Source organism: Perna viridis, chromosome 5 (genome assembly GCF_037379345.1).
Source record: "Perna viridis isolate PV_CMFRI_1.1 ecotype Kerala chromosome 5, ASM3737934v1, whole genome shotgun sequence".
In the NCBI taxonomy this organism is placed as follows: domain Eukaryota; kingdom Metazoa; phylum Mollusca; class Bivalvia; order Mytilida; family Mytilidae; genus Perna; species Perna viridis.
Window position 1 is genome coordinate 5544492 of NC_142449.1, and position 15408 is coordinate 5559899.

The 15408-nt window shown below is 32.7% G+C and overlaps 2 protein-coding genes across 2 annotated transcripts in view; one reads left to right on the forward strand and one right to left on the reverse strand.

Annotated features, from left to right (window-relative positions):
- Positions 1 to 390: 390 nt before the first annotated feature.
- On the reverse strand, positions 391 to 11846 carry LOC148615722 (WD repeat-containing protein 88-like). Its single transcript, XM_088582248.1, has 11 exons — positions 11685 to 11846; positions 10594 to 10793; positions 9809 to 9872; positions 9246 to 9384; positions 7881 to 8007; positions 7227 to 7340; positions 6180 to 6250; positions 5520 to 5602; positions 3441 to 3509; positions 2176 to 2268; positions 391 to 617 (listed from the first exon to the last, which is right to left on the reverse strand). The coding sequence occupies exons 1-11, from the start codon at positions 11778 to 11780 to the stop codon at positions 483 to 485; spliced, it is 1191 nt and encodes a 396-aa protein (XP_088438374.1). The 5' UTR covers positions 11781 to 11846; the 3' UTR covers positions 391 to 482.
- Positions 11847 to 14589: 2743 nt separating this feature from the next.
- The window catches only part of LOC148615723 (E3 ubiquitin-protein ligase MARCHF6-like), a 32288-nt gene continuing 31469 nt past the window's right edge, over positions 14590 to 15408 (forward strand). Inside the window, exon 1 of the mRNA XM_088582249.1 lies at positions 14590 to 14637. Coding sequence (XP_088438375.1) covers positions 14607 to 14637 — 31 coding nt within the window. The 5' untranslated portion in view covers positions 14590 to 14606. The remainder of the gene's footprint in view (positions 14638 to 15408) is intronic.

The following is a 15408-nucleotide window of genomic DNA, read 5'->3' on the forward strand; positions in this document are numbered from 1 at the left end:
AGTGCCACATTATAAATAAAGAGCTGCGCTTTAAGCACATGATACACCCATTGCCCTTTTAACTTGTCCTTATGCTTTTAATGAAATTATATGTCATGATCCACTAGAAATACTGTGAGCCCTGTCAAATACCCCCCACCACCCCACCCCCCAAAAAAAAGTAAATAAAAAAAAAGAAATGCACAAAAAATTTGTCACTATCATAACAAATGGTCTGTTTTCAACAATTTTTCAACAAATAAATTTCCTTAGCCATTTCTGCCGTTTTTTAAAGAGTAAAACTTCATAACACAGAAACGTAAAATTTGACATTTATACAAACAGATGGACGACGGACAATGGGATACCATAATACGTCCCATCCTAGACGGGCGTATAAAAACATTAAAATTATATTTGTAAAAAAGACTTTTATTTAAGTATAGTACTATAAATATGTGTAAAATATCACAGACAAGTAAAATGCATTATGCTAGAGTGGATTAGCCCTCGTCAACCATGTTCATGATTTCTAACATAGTCTGTTCTCTATTTTGCATCCTACAGAATACACACACTGATATGTCTTTATAATTCTCTAACTGGGTCAATGAGAATGGCTTCCCACATTCAGAACACTGTAACAAAATAGCAGACAAACTAAATGAGCAGGTTATCAAACATTACATAAATGGTGTTATTTGAAAAAGGCAATCCTCACTTGTGTTGCTGAGACTGGTCCTTTAAATGTCTGTCAGATTACTTTGCTATATATGCATGGTTAACCCACTTAGTTTGGAATCATTTTTCAAACAATGTTCACTTTTTCCTTCTAATTGTACTAGTTCAAGGTTGTAAAGTCATTAAAAAAGTTAATTCACAGCATATAATAAAGGAACATATAAGTGATAATTTACAGACTGAAATGTATAACACAACTTTCTCTGGTTTTAGGGTTTTATAACAAGAAATGAGGTGTACTATATAAGAAAGACTCAGATGCATGTCTGGTTCCACAAATGAGTCCGATTTCACAAGCAGTTCAGATCATATTATGACACCATTTTTTGTATTGGAAATTGGAAAAATCTTACATATTCATTGTATTATGACACGGTCACTTTCACAAATGTGAATTCAATCCCACAAACATGTCCAATTAACAAATGTCAAACAAAACCGTTTGTGTTTTTGAAGCTTAGACAGATGATATTTCCTTGACAGTGTGTGACCAGTACAATGCATGGATCATATTTATCATTTATTTATGATTGCAATTTTGTTTTCAGTATTGCCCTGTCAATGTCATCGTCCGATAATTTTCTTTTATTTACCCCTTTTGAAAATATGGCTTAAAATGGGAAAGTGGGTGTTATCATTAGAAAGAAACCAAACCAGTTGTGTCCATAATGAACTATAAATCTCTATGCTTTAGTGTGTCAAAAACTAATATAGTGTTAATGATTGCCCAAAGTGAACAGAGTTCAACATGCTGCGGTCCTATCATGCTGTGGTATGGGAAGCTCTTTATTCACTCCTGAAATTCATTTTTAGGACAGAAACCAACAAATAACAAACAGAAAAAAACCAACAGAAAACAAACGATTACAAGGAAATGATATGGAAATTTACAGAAGTTTGTCACCAAGATTTCAGTTTGACACTAAATCTAAGTATTTTTGTTGATGCATGTCTGGCACACTGGAATTGTAAGTATCCAAGCTTTTTATTCCAAATTTTTTCTCACACAATTTATGTTAATTTCATAAATTTGTTGGAGATTTCCTTGACAGTACAATGCACAGCTCATATTCATCATTCATGATAAGTTGAGAATAACTTGTCCAATATTTTAGAAATTTCAACATAGATCTACGTGTACCATTTCTATGCTATGGCAGAGAACCCTTTAGTTTTAGGAGGTTGTCACCCCTTTTGAAATAAGGGATAAAATCTCTATGCACTAATGTGTCAAAAAGTAATAATGTGTCTATACTTGCCCCAAGTGTGACATATTATGACACCTTTATGAAATCAGACATGTTTGTGGAACTGGGCATGTTTGTGAGTCCTACATATATGTGAAAGATTTCAATAAGGTTTTACTATCGAATGGTCTACCATATTATATTGAGACCAGCAGTTGTCCTTCAAAATGTGTACCCTATATGTTTTCTTACAAAGTACAAAAATTACCTTTATAACTTTAAGACCAATAGCTTTTCTTCTTTCTAACACAACAGGCAGTTTATCAGCTTCTTCAACATTCCATATCCTGATTGTTCTATCCTTTTAGAGAGAAAAACTCGATATGTTAATGTCATAGCTGTACAATAAATAAGCCACGCCTCTTTTGGTATTTTTGATTTATTTTGAATAATATATAATACTAATATTATCAAAAAGATTATATATATGTCACCAAAAAAAAGCCAATAAATGGAACATAACATTATCAGAAAAAAAAACATTCTTATAATATAAGGAGCTACATGTCCAAATAAAGAACTGCAGCCATTTTCACAAAAAAATCGTAACTTACAACAAATTTTACACTCGCATTTTTTTTTTTGTGAAAAGGACTGTTGGAGACTAGATGCACTGTTCCATTTTGCAGAATTTTTATATATTTCACAGAAAAATGAAATAACCAACAGCTTCTTCCTCAAAAAGTGCAAGTTTCAGGATATATAGAGAAATAAATCTCCAAAAGATGTAATACTGTGGTCTTTTTTTTAATGGTTGACCATTTCTGTTAAATGTATTGTTTGTTATACAAGTTTATAAGGGGTAACCTCACCATAGTTCCTGCTCAGTTATATAATGTGTACCAGTACTCAATAGAAAAAGAATGGATAGGGTGAAACATAACAAATGCACCAGTATATGACCTTAATACAAAATAGTAATTATTGTCAGAGATCACTAAAAGGTCTTCAATAAGTGTAAACACACCTTCAAGTAAGCTCTGGAAGGCCCCGACAATAATGTAATAAAATACATGGTAACTGAATAATAATAATTCTTTAAAACCAAACTGAAAAGTAATATAATGACAGAAAGACACATTTTAAATGACCAAAATCCATGACTTGTAATCCAATATTCATTTTACTATGAAATGTATTAAAGTAGACTACATGTAGTTTGATTAAACTAAGCACATTTATTCATTTTGATAAAGCCAAGCTACTGGCAGAGCACACTAAAAGTACAGAAAAGTAGGTACTGTAGTCAACTTCATGTAACTTGCTTAGTTTTGGTTTATATCTTGGTTATTTCAACTAACTCCACATTACAAATTGTCTCCCCTTTTCACTCTGAAATGAAAAACTGAGATCTAAAGGCTAAAAAGGGAGCTTCATAATTATCAAGATGACTGAAATCAGAAAAAAAGGAAATACCCTAAAAGCATTTTGTGTTATCCCATAAGAGCAAATAAAAACAATTCAGTATCTTACCTTTGAACAGGAAAGAACTGTCTTCATATCACTACCAAAACAAACATCTTCTACCCAATCATCATGACCCTGTAAACCAATTAAAAAAAATCATGGTTTTGTTTTTTTTTTCTGTTGTTGTTACATGGAATCATTGCATTTTCACATATCATACTCCAAAATATTTCATGCCTTGCTCTACTCAATGATTACTTTTGAACTCTCCTGTCTGAAATTCTGCATCTGCCCTTGAAGTCATTAGAAAATACATCACAGACCAAAATATCTGAAAACTATATCACCAAGTAGTACAGAATTGATAGAAATGAAAACACCACCCAAAATTTCAATTCTAAGGGAGATAATCTGAGAATCAACACCCAATCAAGTTATTTAAATTGAAATAAGAGATTGTGGTAAGAAGTTCTTTTGCCCTAATTTCTAGTTCATCTTAGGTTGCTTTGCACAATGTAATAAATGTTTGTTTGTTTGTTTGTTGGGGTTTAACGCCCAAGCAGCAATATTTCAGCTATATTCAGGCGATGGACATGAAATGGACGGTAAAATGAACATGAAATGATGATGAAATGAAAATTGGGATGGGACACAAGGACAATGGGGTCGAGAAATTTTGATTCTCACTGGAAATAGGGAGAGGTGGGTAGGGTAGGGCAATTTAGCCTCCTGTGGCGGAGCCCTATGGTTCCTACTCCAGAAGAATACCACAGTAGGGTATTTTAACGTGCAAGGAACGTGGCACGGTGCACCACTATGGTTTGCGGTCAGGTTTTCCGTATTATAGACTGACAACCCCAGCATGTAACACACCAGGGGTACCCCATTCCACCTGAGGCACACAACCCAATTGCTCTGTGGGCAGAGCGCCCTAGCCCCCCGCTAGGGTTCTGAGCACTATTTAGTCGCCTTTTATGACAAGCTTAGCGCTGCTGCAGGCTTATTCTTTTAACACCCGGACCTGCACGGGGTCACAATATAATAAATACAAGTTGTACAGCCTAAAAGTTGAAATACACGATGCTATTAACTTAAGAGACAAAGAGAAGAAAAGTTGATCAAAATGTACAAATATGAACTTGCAAATTCTTTTAGATTTTTTACCATATTTATTAAATTCATTAGCTTACTAAATAAATAATTCATTTAAATCAGATCATTGAAAACAAATATAAAGTATATAAAATATAAGTATTTTAAATGAAAAAAAAACAGTGACATAAATCAATTAGGCAGTTTAAGCACAGATAAGAAGATATTAAAAAAAGCAGCTCATTGTATTTAACCCACAGAAAGCACAGTAAGAATATATTATAAGATTACCCAAGAACGACTCTGATTTAAAGAATCTTGAAAAAAAGCCTGTAAATTGTCAAAAGAGAGTAATGCCTTTAATGCCAAAATTCCCTGAGGATGTACTCATCTTTAATTTGATCCTTTGTCCACAATTCCCTGAGGTAATATACTCACCTGAAGTTTGACCTTTTGTCCACAATGCCCTCATGTAGTATAATCACCTGAAGCTTGACCTTTTTGTCCACAATGCCTTGATGTAATATTCTCACTTCAAGTTTGACCTTTCATCCACAATTCTCTGATGTAATATAATCATCTGAAGTTTGACCTTTTGTCCACAATTCCCTCAATAGTATACTCACCTGAAGTTTGACCTTTTTGTCCACAATGCCCTGATGTAATATACTCACCTGAAGTTTGACCTTTTGTCCACAATTCCCTCATGTAACATACTCACCTGAACTTTGACCTTCTGTCAACTATTCCCTGATGTAATATTCTCACTTGAAGTTTGACCTTTCATCCACAATTCTCTGATGTAATATAATCATTTGAAGTTTGACCTTTTGTCCACAATTCCCTCTATAGTATACTCACCTGAAGTTTGACCTTTTTGTCCACAACGCCCTGATGTAATATACTCACCTGAAGTTTGACCTTTTTGTCCACAATGCCCTGATGTAATATACTCACCTGAAGTTTGACCTTTTTGTCCACAATGCCCTGATGTAATATACTCACCTGAAGTTTGACCTTATTGTCCACAAATCCCTGATGTAATATACCCACCTGAAGTTTGACTTTTTGTACTCTATTGTCTACATCCCAGACACAAACAGTTGAATCATAAGATCCTGTTACCAGTTGAAGACCTGAAATAATTTATGTAATATTTATAAATAATTTTTTTTTTCAAAGTATAAGCGGTCAATTTCTCAAAAAGTGTAAAATTATTTGTAAGTTATGACATTAAAATAATAAAATAGCATGGTGGCATCATAACTTAATTATTTAACACTTTTTTACACAGTTTTTTGTGAAATTGATAAGAGAGTCTTAACCTACTGTAACATTTTATAGTTGTAATATGGAAATTGTTTTAAACGAATAAGCATGATTTCATTTGTTGTGGAAGTTCTATTATTGGCAGTAACACCTTTTATAGTCATTTTTTTTAATTCAGAACACTTAATCTTGTTATAGAAAATATTTATTCAAAGGCTCTTCTAAAAACAACAATATAAAAAGGCTCTTCCAACAACGATATACAAAGGCTCTTCCAACAACAATATACAAAGGCTCTTCCAACAACAATATACAAAGGCTCTTCCAACAACAATATACAAAAGAAAATATATAAAAATCAAAATATAACTTTTTTCTTAATGTTTTATCATAAAAAGAGAATTATTTAGCTCTGAAATGGGCTTTTAAAAAATCAAAGCATACCATCAGGACTGAAGTGGCAGGAACTAACTGATCCATCATGGCTACCAGTCAATTCACCAGGACCTTTCGACCTTCGAAGATAGGTGAAGGAAACATATGAAATGCTTGAAATTCATCATTCTTATACTATGTCTATAGATCACAATACTCAATTTGATAAATATATAAGTACTAACCTTCAACTCCATGAAAGTTTTACATTTTTGTCATATTTAGTTTTACAATAATTGATATATTGTGTCTACATAACTAAAAATATACGCTAAGGAAGAAGACTTTAATTCTATGCAAATGGTTTCATCTATATGCTTCATTATAAGCATTTGACAAATACGGCCTCAATTTTACCACAAAATTTACTATGACTTCAGAAAAACCTGTTTATCAATGGACTTTTTTAGGGAAAGCATGCCTCAGATATGAAAAGAAATTACACCAATTTCATGTTAAATTATATCAAAAGCTGATCAAAATTTTGCTGTTTATTTTTTATCAATTCTGTAGAGAGTACCAGAACAAACTAAGTTGAGGTATTATTTTGAGATGTTTCTTACCAGTAAAAGGTAAATGCTATTTACATTGACATGCCAGTCAATAGGAGGACTGTAGCCATCTATACACAGTAGGTGACTTAAACTGTGTAAAAAGAGGACCATATTAAGAGAATCTCAAGTGTTAGTTTATTTTGGCACTTTCTGCAATGCGAAATTGAAAAAATGTAAACAGCAAAAAGGAAGGTCAGTTTTCAATATTATTTTACATAAAACTGATGTAACTTTCTCATATATCTAGGGCCAGGGGATGCATTGTCTAAAGAATTTTCTAGATACACAGGATTGTCTGTAGTCAAAGTGAATCTTACGGTAAAATTGATACCATATTTGTTGAAAGGCTTTGATGAACCTTAATGGACTACTTTTCACGAAGAATCAGTTGATCAACTCCTACAATGTGTTTCATGTTGCTTATGTAAATGTGGTATTCTCTCCACTATACATTCAATATACAAACAAAGTTTTGGCCATTTATGTATCAGGACCAACATACCTGTAACTTCCTGTAGCAATGTCCCAGATATTGACATTTTTATCCCATGATGCTGTGGCAAATTTCCTCTCATCAAAACTAATATCACAACTTGATATTATATTTATATGGCCCCTGAAATCACATATTAAATAACCAAAACGGCCCAACATTATTAACTAGGCTCTGTTTAATTTTTATACATAAAAAGCAAACCTACTAAACATAAGATCTTTTTTATATTATTGAATAATGTGAACCTCCATTGAATCTATAAATTGTCTAGAACCTTAATTGTATAATTTCTATTTTACCATCTTATTCTAAAGTAGTATTAGAAAATATTGATGTTTCAATTTTCCACCAAAAACAATATTTTTTCACTAATTTCTATATTTCAAAAATCAAAATGTTCTCAATTAATAGGTGCAATATGCAGTTTCAAGGACTGTATGCCTGTTATATATTTATAACAGTAAGCATACTGGTACATGTACATGTTGCCTTATATTTTCCTGCCTTAGGATATTTTACATTCATACCAATTATTATATAGCATGGTACCTCAATAAGAATAGGGGGAGGGGTCCATATTATAAAATAATTCTCCATTAAGGATGCAAGAACAATGCTTTTTTTTTCTGAGTTAGTTTCTTTTTCCTTCTGTATACATACTTCACTGTAACTGTTACTTTAAGAGACTTTAAGTCAAAGAACTTTGCAGATTTATCCATGGATGTTGTAATCACTTTATCATCATTTGGTGCAAACATGGCTTTAGTGATTGTACTGTCATGGATATCTAAATATAGAGAACAAGCTTAAAACTATTATTTCTTACAGTTTTATATATCTTTATAATCTTATCCAGATCATGTTATTTAACATATACTGAAAAATTATTAGATGAATAAAAGATCATGAAGCTTCCTGATACCTGATCAATGATCTTATATTAAGTGACATCAGACTACTTAAAATACCTTCAGATTTTTAATTTAAGAATTTTTTCCACTAGCTCAATTTAGCAAGTGCTCAAAATTTACATTTGCCAAATCAAAGTTTTTTGTGTTATTTCTGGACTTTACCTGTAATACATATATAATTTAACAAGTGAAAATAATATCTACTTGCAAAGTTAACTTGCATTTAGCAAGTATTTCCTCTTAAATTCAATCACTAACCTTTATTACTAAATGTATATGCTATATTTAGTAATAAATCATTCTGTACCAAATAAAATCAAAGACTAAAGTCTTCAAACTCGCTAATTGTCAAATATTCTATGCCAGTGATTTTGGCTTCCTTTCACCAGCTGAAATGGCACAGATGTGATTTGCTTTAAAACCAAATGACTTCCTGATATCATAAGCAACCCAAAGTTTACTAAAAATTTGAAAGAAACTTGTGGAATACAAACATTTCCCGCACTACATGGTAACCAGTTGTTTTGATTGAAAAACATTTGGGTCATCACGGTTTCAAAAGAGTAATCATATCAAGATTCTAGAGAAAATAAGTGTAACAACAAAATAACTGTAAACTTCTCATACAAGTAAAATCACTCATAGAACACATGTGTATGATATTTAACAGGTACATTTTGATATTGTATAAAGCTACAACTATGATGCTATGAGGGTAAAAATGGCACTAGTCAGCAGCTTAATGTGGAGTAGTAATATATAATTATGCAAATCATATGCATATGTGAAGTACTGAAATTACGAGTGCAAGAAGTCCCTACCAATATTAGCGACTTAAAAATGGATTTTGTTTTTACGATGTATAATGTTTCTCCCCAAATTGTGAAAAAAGAAAGTTGAATTATCTGACCTTTGAAACATTTGACAATACTGCCAACTCAACAGTGTAAATTTGATAGGTCCCATTGAAATTAGTCCAGCAATCACTGCTTACATAGGCAGACTTTAGGGTGGTAACATCATAAAATAAATATTCCATAAAATATTGTTTATGATAACATTAGTTCTTTTTTTTTTTGTTATCAGGTAATATAACATTTAATACTTAACCCACCATCAATATTGTGGATGAGTTCTCCTGTGTTAGCATCCCAAATTTTGACTGTGTTATCTAAGTCAGACCCAGACACTATCAACCTCTCATCATGTGAAAAATTACAACTTGTAACAATACCAGCATGCTTTCCACTCCACTGAAAAATATATAATTTGGTATAAATACACACATATAAATTAGCTTTGTACAAAATAAGACAAAATAAAAACAAAAACAAAACATAGTGTCTTCCTTGAGCCTGAATAAATGATCTTAAATGTTGAGTGAATAACAGAAATGAAGAAAATTACCAAATATCTTATTAGCTGCTATAATAGAAATTCCCATGAGGAAAAGTACAAATCAGACCATATAACATATTCAATTGCTTTAATTCCCATCTTGTCTGCATATTATATTCCCAGTACTTAAAGTAAACCCTTGAAGCTAAACTACTGAAATAGCTTCAATACAATCTATGCTCATGGAATATTGCAAAGAAATTACACAAGTTTCTATGATGTTGTTAACTACAATATATATATCGACAATGTATTTTTTCTTTGTGATATCAACTTTACCAAACAATTGCCTGACTCAACATCCCAAACAGCAACCTTCTTATCCCAGCCACAGCTTACAAATCTATAATTAAAATTTAATATTTATTTTAAAAAAGCATCCTAGTACACAAAATGTATCCCTAATGCTGAAAAATAAGTGTATTTAAACATGCATAGACTTAAAGTAGGCATTCAGAACAATAATCCAACAAAGTCTCAAATGTATTGGAACAATAATGTAACCTATGATTTCACAGAAGTTCACCTTTGAAAATTGGCCAATCAGAAGCTTAGACAATTTTTTGTAGCCTTCTTGTTTGAACAAATGGAACAAAAAAATTGATCTTCCATACATCATTCTTCCTATGATATGAGAAAACCTTTGTAACAAAAATAAGTTTAAGCAAAGATATATGCCTGATTCTGTTTCCTCATACAGATATAAAGTAATGCTGCCACCAACTGAACAACTTGAGCCATATGAAAAAGTGGTTTATTTGTAGAAGGCATAGAGATCAAAAATCTTAAAACATTACAAAAAGAAGTAATGTATTTTAAGGCATCAATCATCCACACAGCAACGTTCAAGATAAAGTCAGTGCAGAGGTTTCTTTGATAATCCAAAAGCAAAATGTAGGAACTGATGGACAACAGAAGAAAAAGGCTAAGTAATGACATTAGCTCACACGGATCTCTGTCTAGATGGGCTAAAAATAATGGAATTCATGTGAGTAATAGTCAAAATAAACAAAGAAGCAGCTATGAATAGAAATAAGTTTTTTCAGTAAGACAATTATTATTACCGTCTGCCATTATCTGACACATTTGCTTCAGATATAATGCTGTTGTGACATCCAGTGTAATTATGTAGAATCTGCCCACTTTCAACATCCCAAATTTTTATAGTCTTGTCATCAGAAGCTGATAGTATTTTCTGGTCATTGTCAATATATTTACAACTTCTTACTGCATCTAAATGTCCACGAAAGACTTTAATTCTTAGCTGAAAAGACAACAATAAACATAATTACCTATTTTGTTTAAATTAACCAAATACATGAATATATACAGTCTAAATTAAACCAGGAACAAAATAGATAATTATCTAAATCAGAAATCTATTAAGTTCCTATGTAATTTCAATACATTTTTTTTAATCTGTATTAACCAAACATTTGCCTTAACATTCTAAGAGGTATTTAGTTAGGACAAGTTTCATTGCAAGAAGAAAAGGGGGAAGCCTGTGTTCTTTTTTTGAAAATAAAACAATACATGTTCAAAATTTTGAAAAAAAACATTTTTTTACTTATTCATTGAAAAAAATAAAAATAAAAAAACCCATTTTCACGTAACATTTACTTGCTTGCTGCTGAAATATACATAAAAACATTGTGCTTGTGAAAAAATTTTCATCTGATACAAGTATGGTATAGCTATGTAATGTGTTTTGATTATGCCTCTTTCATATGCATATATACTCTTTCCAATAAAATACTGAGTTTAATTTAACAAGCAGATTTTCCAGTAAAAATATTGATTTTGTTTGATACTGAAATATAAATACAAATATTACACACTTGTGAAGTTCTCACCGCCCCCCCCCACCTTTTCCTTCATTTGTGCTTCAGCGATTTAAAGTTTTTGACTATTCTTACGAGTCTTGCAAATACGGTATCATATGTCGATATGGTAAATCTCTGGGTGCTCGCTGATATAGACAAAGCCTACTCCATATTATCAATCTTTGCCGATTAATTACAAGATACACTTTTCGGTAAACAATCGTGGATTCATAAGTCATTCACTCAGCAGCAACCCCTCATTTCTGTATCTAAAATCTTGGATTTGTAAATAAAAACACACATATGCTGCAAGCATTACGGATTTTTTATACTTGTGCTAATTCCTCGTGTTCCCAAGTTGCAGTCGTACGTCCTTCACTCTCATCTTGCGCCAGTTCAACAGACAGCTCCGCTTCATCCATTAACATGATTAAAATGATTATTTATAATCACATCTTCTATATTTCGGAGTTACGCGTCCTTAGATTCCAGTGGGTCTTACTAAAAAGCGCCCGGACGCGTCCGAGAGCACCAGAGACAATAATAAGCGCGTAGGAGATAATTAAGCGCTCGGTGGCATTTTTGTGTTTGAATGACAAAAAAATGTAATGGCTGTGGAGAAATGATATTTGCTATGACAGAAAATATTTATTTATAACACAATATATAACAATTACATATATTTACAATTCAATATTGAATTTAATAAAGATTCATAATACAACATCTCTAGAATCTCTAAAAAAAAATGACAAAACAAAACCATTCAAAAACAAGTAAATTGACTTAAAGATATAAAAAATTGACTTCTAAAATAGATTCTAGTCAAGGCTAAACCACTAATTCCACGTCCCATAGGCTTCTATGCTAATTTCACAATATTCAATGGCTTCTCTGGACTTTACCTTAACTTTAACCTGCAGAGGACTATATATTAGCATGATTCTACATATGTCAGCTCACAATCCTCAGAATGGCATGTGGGGTTAGCAGACTTGCAGTGCAGTACTGGTCACCGGAAGTGAAGTGTCTATAAATAGCATGGGAAATCCCACTGTTTTCACAAGATAGGGGTATATTTAGAAATCATTATGGAGATTAGGCTTCACATCACAAGAAGCAAAATGCACCTATAAAATGTACAGAAATGTTTTTCCTTTCAGAAACTGTTTAAATTTTTTAAATGAGATGAGAACTTTTTTCACAGCACTATGAGGAACAGGGATAATTTCTGCGTTCGGCATTCCAATGGGAACAAATTGTGTTCCTTTACTTGCTGACCTATTCCTTCATTCTTATGAGGCTGACTCTATAGCCGATCTGATCCGAAAGAAAGAATATCGTTTGGCTAGATCCTTTAATCTCAGTTTCCGCTATATAGATGACGTATTATCTTTAAACAATCCTAATTTCGTGGATTTGTTACATCGCATCTACCCTAAAGAACTTGAGATAAAGGATAGTATAGACGCTGTGAAGTCAGCCTCATATCTTCACCTATACTTAGAAATCGATGGTAAAGGAAAACTATTGACCAAACTTTACGACAAACGTGATGACTTTACATTCAGAATTGTCAACTTTCCTTTCATCTGTGGCAACATCCCTTCAGCACCTGCGTATTGAGTGTTCATATCACAACTCATACGTTATACCAGACCTTGCCGAAACTACGCAGACGTTTTGTATCGCGGTAGAACTCTAACAAATAGGCCTCTGGAACAGAGTTATGTTGCTACAAGATTGAAGATTATTGACACAGATTTATTCAACGGGTCATAGTTTTCCTTTCCTCGTTTGTCAACCCTGGACTTGACTTTTTATGAGCAACTCGGTTTGTGTTTCTAGAAAAGCAGAGGACGCTTACCCTACCGGTGCACCTGGTCCATGCTCCCAGTTTTTAGTGGAGTCCGAGTTGTTCATTTGCTTTTGTTACTTTGTATGTAGGATTCTAGTTATTTGTGTTCTTTGTTCTTTGTATGTCTGTTTTCCATGTCTGGTCTTTGTCCCTGGATTACATTCTTTTGATTACCACTATAACTTTGGTTCCCATGGTTACTCGTATCATGTCATCTTGAAGTTTCTTGGCCCATAGCGCAAGTCCGTAAGTACCTAGGGGCATTTCCCTGTATTGGAGCTACAAAATTCTGTGAATTTTATCCACGAGGTCCGCGGTAATTTCACAGATTGCCAATTTGTTGACAGCTTTAGAATATTTTTCAATGATTTCCCCGAATTGTTCTGCCAATTTACTGGAGCAATAACTTTTTGAAGGCATCTAGACATGTGTTTTCAGGGAGTAAAGTTCACTATTAAAATATCTTTAAAAATGCGGTATACAATTTTCAAATTTCGCCTTTCAAGTCGAATTCGACATCATCGACAAAATGTAGAAGGCCATCAGTTCCAAAAATATCGTTAATGATAGTTTTGTAATTCGGCAGATATCACGTGGCCTCAATAACGGGTTAGCTTTAGTGCTCGGCTTTATTTTCTGTTTCTTTATGGCTGGCATTGTGAGGATCAGGTCAAAGCCACTCTACGTCTGTCGTCATTCAAATTAAATTTTGGAGTGAAAAAAAAATAAATCAAATATGAACACAATTGACCGGGATTTATAGTATATCTGAGTACCAATACACTAGTATTGATCTCCAATCATGCCAATGATGTCTGTCGAATTGCCCCTTGATTGGAAAATTGGACTTATTGATTAAGCACTATAACATTAAATAAGTGATTAGTAGTCCATATCAGCCCAACAAAGAATATTCAAAACAAGAAAACCAGTAATTAATCGGTAAATGCAATTTCCGTAATATTAGTTAAGTTTGCCCTTAAAACAACTTCATGTTGGTTTAATATAGATCAGCATCTAGATATCAGCAAAGGAATAAAACCAAAATTCGAATTCGAAAGAACATCGATTTAATGACTAATAATAACAATTTTAAACTTATAATTATTTCATTGTTACTATAATGTAACAAAAATAACGCCCGGGCGCTTTTATTGTTCCGGACGGTCTCGGACGCGTCTAGGTGCTTTTTAGTATGACCGTATCAGCCGTAAAAGAGATTTCCGTAGTGTCGCAATATTCATAAAAAATAAATATTGTTTATGGTATAATATTTTAAATCTCGTCTATAATAAAAAAAAATATAAGGTATAAAATTGGCACCAAGCTTAAAAATCGATGAAAAAGTGAAATAACAATATTACGACAACATTATTCTGACCTTGAACTTTGCAAAATGGAGGAGCCTGACCCAGATGGTCAGACAGGTGCGCTAAATAAACCAAGCTGACACCTTCAGTTTGAACCAAATATTTTGTCTTTCTAAATTTAACTTATCTTCATATATTCAGCAACCGTTTAACTCTTTTCATTTGATTTTTTTCTCGAAACAAACGGGAATGAAGTTGTTTACAGTGTGGCATGACCATTCACCGTGTATCATGCCTTTGCATGGTGAAAAACCAGATACTGTTCATGCTCCCTTCAAGAAAAATCCCCCCTGTGTGTCTCTGTCTGTTGACTAATATTGTTCCTTAACCACTCTGTTATTATTGTTCTTACAGATTAGCACTGGATTATGAATTGTGTTAATATTGTCAACAACCCAAAACTATTGTATTGAGTAATTTAGCTTTAACTATTTTTTTTTTTTTTTTTTTGTGATTTTAACGTTAAATCACCAGGCTTACGTTTTTGCAGTTATGAGTAAAAAAAAATTATTTCAGCTTAGTCACTTCAGTGTTCTAGGATTCCTATTTCCCGTTACCTGGGGCAAGTGAAATTTGGGTTAGGGAAATTAGGTACTTAGTTACACTTTCCTGGCAAGTTGAAAACTTCATATACCGTAAGGATTTGTTTTGTTAGGAAAGCAGTCATTGACTGTGGGAAAGTTGATTTTATATGGATTTTTCCCAAGGAAACCTCAATTTCTGAAAAATCCTAGAGCACTGCACTTTAGATTAGTGATCATAGAAACAAGAAATGTTTTGAGGTTAGGCATAAAATAATAGTCTTGTTTCCTGCTACCAGCAAGAAAA